At 42.5% G+C, this 7,989-nt stretch overlaps 1 protein-coding gene across 3 annotated transcripts in view; it reads right to left on the bottom strand.

The window, feature by feature from the left end:
• Nucleotides 1-273: 273 nt before the first annotated feature.
• The window catches only part of Mcoln3 (mucolipin TRP cation channel 3), a 33,820-nt gene continuing 26,104 nt past the window's right edge, over nt 274-7,989 (bottom strand). For 2 of the 3 annotated variants that reach the window (XM_076575120.1, XM_076575119.1), the window contains 4 exons: nt 6,212-6,313; nt 6,001-6,123; nt 4,490-4,696; nt 2,521-3,599 (listed from right to left, as the gene is read on the bottom strand). In XM_076575120.1, the coding sequence (XP_076431235.1) occupies nt 3,465-3,599; nt 4,490-4,696; nt 6,001-6,123; nt 6,212-6,313 (567 nt within the window). In that variant the 3' untranslated portion in view covers nt 2,521-3,464. Of the gene's footprint in view, nt 3,600-4,489; nt 4,697-6,000; nt 6,124-6,211; nt 6,314-7,989 lie in introns of all 3 variants that reach the window. The other variant, XM_006984735.4, reaches the window with a different exon arrangement.

Genomic DNA, 7,989 nt, shown 5'->3' with positions numbered 1-7,989 from the left:
TGCCTTATCCTAGCACTTGGGAGGCAGAAGCAGGTAGATCTCTGTGAGTTCGAGTCCAGCCTGATCTACACAGCAAGTTCCAGGACAGCCAGGGCTACACAGAATAACCATGTCTCAAAAAGAAAAAAAAAAGATTTCAGTGTCTTGGGCTATTTTCATTATGTCTCTAGTGCAACATTAAAATGTAGCTGGAGTTTTCTCTCTGAGTCCTGCCAAGCCCCGGCAGTCCCTTAGCCCACTTATAAAATAAACAAACAGATGTTTATATTATTTAAACTGCTTGGCCATTAGCTCAGGTCTATCATTGTCTAGTTCTTACTCTTATATTTAGCCCATTTTTATTAATCTATACTTTGTCACATGGCTCATGGCTTACTGGTACCTTACATCTTGCTTGTCCTGGCGGCAGCTGCAGGCAGTCTCTCTCTCTGTCTTCCTGTTCCCTCAATTCTCCTCTCTGTTAGTCCCTCCTATACTTCCTGTCCGGCTACTGGCCAATCGGTGTTTTATTTATACAGAGTGATATCCACAGCACTTCCCCTTTTCTTCTTTTTCAAAAAGGAAGGTTTTAACTTCAACATAGTAAAATTACATATAACAACACAATCATCGAGCAAGAATTACAGTTACAATATTAAAGAAGATATCCTATCTATCTTATATTTGTGAGTTTAAGGTTTTATATCTAATGTATCTTTTATCATAACTAAGGAAAATTGTAACTATCTAGCTTCAACTACATCAAAGACCTCAGAAGGATATAATATTACCTGAGAAATGGGAGAATGATATATGCAACTTTTGGGAGTCTTGCAGGGTAGACAGAGACATCTGGCAGCCTGGACAGTCATCCAATGTTCTCTTGTAAAGTTGGGGCATCTGTCTTCAGCCCACAGGGCTAAAGTTTCTCAGTCATTTTTGTGTGTCCTGTAGAATGTCTGGCAGTTTTCTCTGCAAAGCAGGAGCCTGAAGGACCATTTTGTAAAGCAAAGTTTAGTGGTCACCTTTCCATGGGTCCTGCATGTCCAGTCGATCAAGCAGTCAAGGCAAGAACAGTTTCTTGTCCAAATGGCTATTTTTGCCAAGGCAAAGATAAACTCCATATGGAGTGTCTTTGATGCTCATCCTTCTCTCTGAAGTAAATAGGTGCTGTCAGGAGCAGATATGTCTCACTGTCCAGAAAGTTTAAATTTTTAAAATATTTTAAATGCCATATTCTGTAGGTCTTTGAAGCATTTGAAGATTACATATCTATCTGAAATATATCTGTGTATACCTACAAGACTTAACTAACATGACTATGAGTATGGTTATCATAGATGACTAATTATTAATCTATTTTTTAATTATCTATTACAATTTTAAATGAGCTGTACAAACATAACACCTTAAACAAGAGTAGAAATATACACACAGTATAACAAAATCAACTTTAAGTTTGTGTCAATAAACTAAAATCTATACCAATGTAAAACATTTTAAACAAGTTGTTGCTCTTTAAAAGTAGGTGTTTTTTGGTTGTTGAATGACTTATGGATAATTGTCATTGTTTATGATGGTTGGTTATAAGTTGTTAATTGTTAATGGTCAGGAAAAAGGCTGAACAAGGAGATTAGATTCAGAGTTTTTGTTTAAAAAAGAAAAAAGAGAATATAGATTTGAGGTAGATAATTGAATCTACTCTGAGAAAAAAGATAAAGAACTAATAGGATAAATGGGTAGATCACTGAATCTACACTGAAAAGAAAAAGGGGAAGATATAAAAATGACAAAAGGTAGATTACTACATCTATTATGAAAAGAAAAATATTTTTAAAAAGGAACTACTTGTTTTAAACAAGATAAGTAATGAAATTTTTTTGTTTGAGTTTATAAAATGTTACTGGACTGGACATTGTTAATATATGTAATGGAGTTTTTGACTGAATCTGTCAAATGTTAATGGATTAGACATTGTTAATATAATTTTTGACTGTATATATTGTATATACTTATTAGATGGTTTTTCTTGTATTAATTATAAGCTTTTTTAATTTTAGACAAAAAGAGAGGAAATGTGGTGGTATTGTGTTCCCCAAAATATTGTGTACTCTAATAAACTTATCTGGGGTCAGAGAACAGAAAAGCCACTAGAGGATAGGATAGGCAGTGGTAGCACACGCCTTTAATCCTAGCATTCCAGAGGCAGAAATCCATGTGTTCAAGGATACAGCCAAGCATGGTGACTCATGCCTTTAATCCCAGGGAGTGGTGGTAGAAAGCAGAAAGGTATAGAAGGCATGAGGACCAGAAATTAGAAGCTTTTAGCTGGTTAAGCTTCAGGCTTTCGAGCAGCAGTTCAGCTGAGAGACATTGGGATGAGGACACAGAAGCTTCCAGTCTGAGGAAACAATATCAGCTGAGAAAGTTGGCCAGGTGAGGTTAGCTGTGGCTTGTTCTGTCTCTCTGATCTTCCAGTGTTCACCCCAATACCTGGCTCTGGGTTTATTTTATTAATAAAGACTCTTTAAGATTCATGCTACATTAAAATGTTAAAATTTTAACTCTTTTTATAAAGTCATTTTATACATAACTGAATTAATGTCTACATGGATAAATAGCACACAAAATGAATATTATACCACAAAAATCCCCATACTTGCCCATCAGTGGAGTACAAAGTGTAGAGCCTAATTTAGTGTCTTTTCAAGCTACATATATTCATTTTAAAAAGTTTGAGCTTGGGTTCTAGGACTGAAATCATAAAGCCACAGATCCTGACCCCACGTGGCTTTGCTGAGACTGACAGGCCTATGGAAGGCACAACATATCACTAAATTCCCCCACTCTCCTTGGATGCCAATAAAACCATCACTGCTTGATCAAATACCTCCTTGGCACACACTTTAACTTTATTCATGTCTAGACTTTCTTTGACTTGTACTTTAACGCTGAAAGGCAGAGAAAGCTTCTCAATGAATATGAGCATCATAAAACGGCTGTCTCTAAGAGCCAGGCATTGCACCGTCAGCTCCCTGGAGGCCTCTCTCTTGTTCTGTCTTCTTTTAAGGGGAGACTCTAAGACCAGTGATAGCAGATGTGTAATGATGATCCCAACTCTTAGGGAGGGACACTGGGTCATCCTTGGGCACTGAGAGACTGGAGCTCACTTTCCAGTGCAGGCACAAGCCACACCGTAAGGCAAAAGGGGCCCTAGAGAACCCACGCGAGAGCTACAGCAGCTGAGACGAAGCAATGATCCGGCAGCTCCCTCACCAAATCTGTTATTTTTTAAAATGCTAATGTAAGCAGCAAAGCCACTAAATATTTTTAAAAATAGAAACAGGTTTTGTTAAGCCATAGTTGTGAGTTAGTTCAGAATACGAGCCTCTGAACATACTGCTGCGTGATCACAAATTATCCACACTGTCTCTGACTCAGCCACGTACTCCGTTTTCCTCTATGAGCACAGAGAAACCCAATGGTTACTTATTGCAGCAGCAGAATAAAGATGCTGGAGGGTCATCTTCTAATCTGTATTTTCCAGAACTGGGGAGGTCTTTGCAGTCTGCGATAAATTTTCGAAGTTCTGTCTCTGGAAAACCATTTTGCTGGTAGTGCTACATGGAAGAAGGAAAACATCCTTGTTAATAGGGCCCCCTCCAACAGCTGTATTCCAAACCCATAATGGAACATTTGGCAAAGGGATCTGGCTTGGGGGGCGGGGGGTTGGCACTCCCAGGCATTTCTAGGAGAGGTCACCTCTGGAGTCGCTCTTAGGCTAGGTGGAGTGAAAGGGGCCTGGGACTCAGCATCAAACCTGTGCTTGCTCGTTCCAGTCGCCTACAGAGGCCTGTGAACCTTGTCCGTACCCCTCTCCTGGGAAATACGTAGCCAACTTTGTCCTAAGTCCTACAGTGTCCACCACCGGACCCTCAAGCCTGCCCATTTCCCAGACAGTGTGAAGAATGCTCCTTAGGTGGAGCCTGGTTCAGGCAGCCAGAATCCAATCATTCTAGATTAATGGAGCCTGGCTGGGATCTGAGCTGTGAGCATCTCTCATCTACCACAGATGACCTCGCAAAACTGTGTCTTTCTCAAATGTCTATTTTGTACACCCAGTACCTACTGCCCATTATTCGTCTAACAAAAGATTGTAAAATGTACTTAAGGGTTGGGGACATGCGGTTTAATGGCACAGGCTTTGCCTGACATGTGCTGGGCCCTGGGTTTGATCCTTAGAACAACTAACAGTAATTTTTTAAAAAAGGAAAAAAATAATTCTCTTTCATTTTTTTTGACATGAATACTGAGAAACAAGAAATTCGACATTCTAGAAATTTCATTTTTCCTCTACTTTTTTCTATTCCCCAGTTGTTAAAATTGAGTTGCATCTCTCTCCACCAATGTCCTCCCTCTTAGCACTAAGCTGCCTTGCCACGACCCATGGTCTAGAACAGGGTGCCCCGCCCCCCCCCCCCCCCCCGTCCCGTCCCGTCGACGAACCTACCTTAATCGTTTCGTACGTGTCGGTGATGAGGGCGATGAAAAGGCTCAGAATCATGTATATGAAGAGGCTGATGAAGGAGTAGAGGTAGATTCGGCTGAACAGCCACACCAGGTAGCTCTTCTGCTGCATTTTTGCAAACGTGGAAAACATATCGTCTCCATTTATCAGAGAGAAGAGGCACTCGGAGACCCTGTTCAGGGAACGGAACTGGGGAAAGGGGGCAAGAAAAGTTTGGTCTCTCGTTCTTTCATGTGGAGGCTTTTGTTCATGGCATCATCCTGACACTAGTCAGACCTGCTATCCCTGGTGACACTTTCCCCACACCCACGCCAAGGTAGCCAAGGCACTTGCTTGGCTGCATATTCCATGTCCCAGCCTGCTGCTTCGTCCAGGGTCAAGCAGCTCTTTCTTGACACTCCTCTGAGCTGCAGAAGCCTGAGCTAGAGCAGGAAGGACAGTTCTACTCTCTCCGTGCCTTCCAGAGTCATGCTGTCCCTTCCCTCCCCTTCCCCTTCCCTCCCCTTCCCTCCCCTTCCTCTTCCCTCCCCTTCCTGCCCCTCCCCTTCCTGCCCCTCCCCTTCCTGCCCTTTCCCCTTTCACAGAAAGAAACCCTTGAAAAGCTTTAATGCTTCTGCAGAGACACCCAGGTTCCAGACTCACATGGTCCTTTGTCTCATTTTGAAGCTCATCCAAACTCAAGATAATGTCTAAGATTCAAGATGGCGGTCCTCACACTTTTCAAATATCCCTACAGGTTTTTTCCCTATAGTTGTATGGGTGTATATCAGCGAATTCAAACAGACTAAGCAACTTCACTAAGCAATGTACATAATTGTCTACGTATTCCAAACAGGATTTCAGGCAATGGAGCACATCAATGATTCTAGAAAGGTGTTCACATTTGACTGGTTTATAAATAGTGATGCACTCACTATTAGATCTGTATGTGGATGGAGATGTATGACTTTCTGCATTTTAAGGCTGAATTGCATGATCAAAGGAGTTCGTTAAAGAAGGATAAACACTGTTGGCGGTTGATGGCTGTTGGTTGCGGGGAGTCGTGTGTGGTCCTTAGCAGGGTGACCATACTACTGTGGATGATTCCACACCCATGTGCACGTGGGCTGCACTAATTGAACCCATTGGGTTATTTTTTTAAAAAAAAACAGGACATAAAGTTAGAATCTGGAAGGAACTGGAGAAGTAGGGGATGAATATGATCAAAATATGCTATGTATATGTGTGAAAGTCTCAAAGAATAAATAAAAGTATGAATATTTTTAAAAGGATAAAATAGCAAATTAGGTGTGTTGGCACACACCTGCCATGCCAGCACTTGGGAGATAGAGGAGGATCAGGACTTCAAGGACCTTGACTATCTATGTGAGTTCAAGGCTAACCTGAACACAAACAAAAATAGAAATGAATGAAAAGGAGTAATCACAAAAATAGAAGCCGTCGGCCTTGTCATTTGAGGTTAATGATGTCAGGGGAAAGGTGGCTGTCGGTACCTTGTCGTGGTAAGGGCCCAGCACAATCCATCCACAAAAGCAATAGCCAAGATAGATCATAGCGGCACAGCAACAGAACCTGATGACGTTGGGCAGCGCCGCCTGCAGCGTCAGAATAAGGAGCTGTGGAAGCAAGAGGGGGCATTAGAATCTCTCTGCCCTTTAGTCAAAGCAGTGGAATCCTTCTGATGGCTTCTGTAGAACTGCTTACATTGTACTTCGCAAAGAAACCCAGGTATCGGATGACGCCAAGCCACACGAGCATGGTTGAAGTCCCAAGAAATATGCTACAGATGTCATAGCTTGTGAGACTCTAGATAGAATGGGAAAAATTGGTTAAATAGCAGCATGTCAGTTGGGCAAGAAATATTAAGTAGCTGCGCACCAGGAGCTGTTCTAGGTGTGAAGGATGAAGCAATTGACAAATAGTTTTTACCCTCAGGAAACTTACACTCTAGTGGACAGCATTAGATGAATACAGCCTTCAGCACATTCATTGATGGTAAGTACTGAGGAGAAAGATCAGTCAGAGGGAGAAGAAGGAGTATGAGTTTGCAATTTGAAATAGGATGAGCAGGAAAAATCTCAATGAAAGGTGACATGGAAGCAAAGATCCGAAAGACATGAGGAAGAAAGTTAAGCAAAATCTAGAAGAAACTTCAGCACACAGAGCAACAAACACTAGGGACCTGAGGCACCAAGGAACCTGGCAGGAAGTGAGCAGCAGATGGAGTGTGGAGACATGGGGGTCACGGGTGGGTAGTGTAACACCTCATGGGCACTTAAGGTCATGTTTTTTGTCAGAAAGGGTCAGGGAGATTTGAAAGCCTTGAACATAATCAAATGCTGGCTGTGTGGCTAACAGTAGATTAATGCAGGGATGAGAGGGGTCTTGGAGAAATGTGACTGAGAGCCAGTGATGACTTGGTCCAGGCTGGAATTATAAAGGCAATGGGGTCATTTTCAAAGGTAGATCATGTAGGTTCCCTCTGGGATTCAGCACAGGAGAGAGGGGATTCATAAAAGAGAGAAACTTCAGTGAATGTGTGGTTTGGGGCGTGAACACACAGAGTTGCTGTTAATGGACACTGGAAAAGCAGTGGGAGAAGTAGATTTGGATTGGGGAGGATGGGGGAGTTTTGAGTTGGGTGTGTTAAATCTGAGAAGATGTGTGAATAGTCAAGAGAGGATACAAGGTCAACACTTGGATATTCAGGATGCATCAGAAACTTCCTCGGTGGAGATGCAGATTGGGCAAACATTGGCAATTAAATACTAAAATGTCTATCTGGGTCAAGACGATAATACCAAGCAGGATGTCTCAAAGTGTTCTCACATTGGGGATTGGCCAAGTGAGAGGGGACCCGCAAGGAAAGCTCTGAAAGCCCGTCAGGATCAGGAGAAAGCCTGGATAAGTGTCCTTCAGCTAAAAGGCAACCCAAAACAAACCAGATCAGCAGTGAAAAGCTACTGACGATTGTAATGATCCATGGGACATCTGCAGAAAGGAATTTCCATGGGGAAGTGAGGCAGGCAGGCAGGCTGGAAGACATACTAGAAGAACAGGGGTAGGGGGAGCAGAATCATCAGCAAGGTGAATTGGTCTTTTGAGATCTTTCATTCCATGAAGTGGAGCAGAGACATGGGGAAACAGCTGGGTAGAGGAACTGGGGTTTTAATTTTACAAAAGAAGCAAAAACCCGTATGGGGAAGTTACGGAAGAGCAAGAATTGCCAGAGAGGAGAAAGAGCAGCTGAAGCTATGTTCTCCGCTGAGAACCTGGGGTCAGCTCCTGAGAGGCAAGTGAAGGAGCTAGCCTTGGACAGCAGCCTGAATCACTCAGACCATGAGAATGGGAACCGTAAGGCAGGGCAGGGTGTGTGTGGAAAGGGTGTCTCTTTCAGTTATGAAACAGGAAGTGAGGTGGGGATGGAGGGGTGTGCTAGAGGTTTCAGAAGAAAGGAAGATGGTACAGAAAATGAAGTAAAT

Source organism: Peromyscus maniculatus, chromosome 6 (genome assembly GCF_049852395.1).
Source record: "Peromyscus maniculatus bairdii isolate BWxNUB_F1_BW_parent chromosome 6, HU_Pman_BW_mat_3.1, whole genome shotgun sequence".
Classification (NCBI taxonomy): Eukaryota; Metazoa; Chordata; class Mammalia; order Rodentia; family Cricetidae; genus Peromyscus; species Peromyscus maniculatus.
The sequence above is the reverse complement of the archived record's forward strand: the minus strand, read 5'-3'. Positions and strand labels throughout refer to the sequence as shown.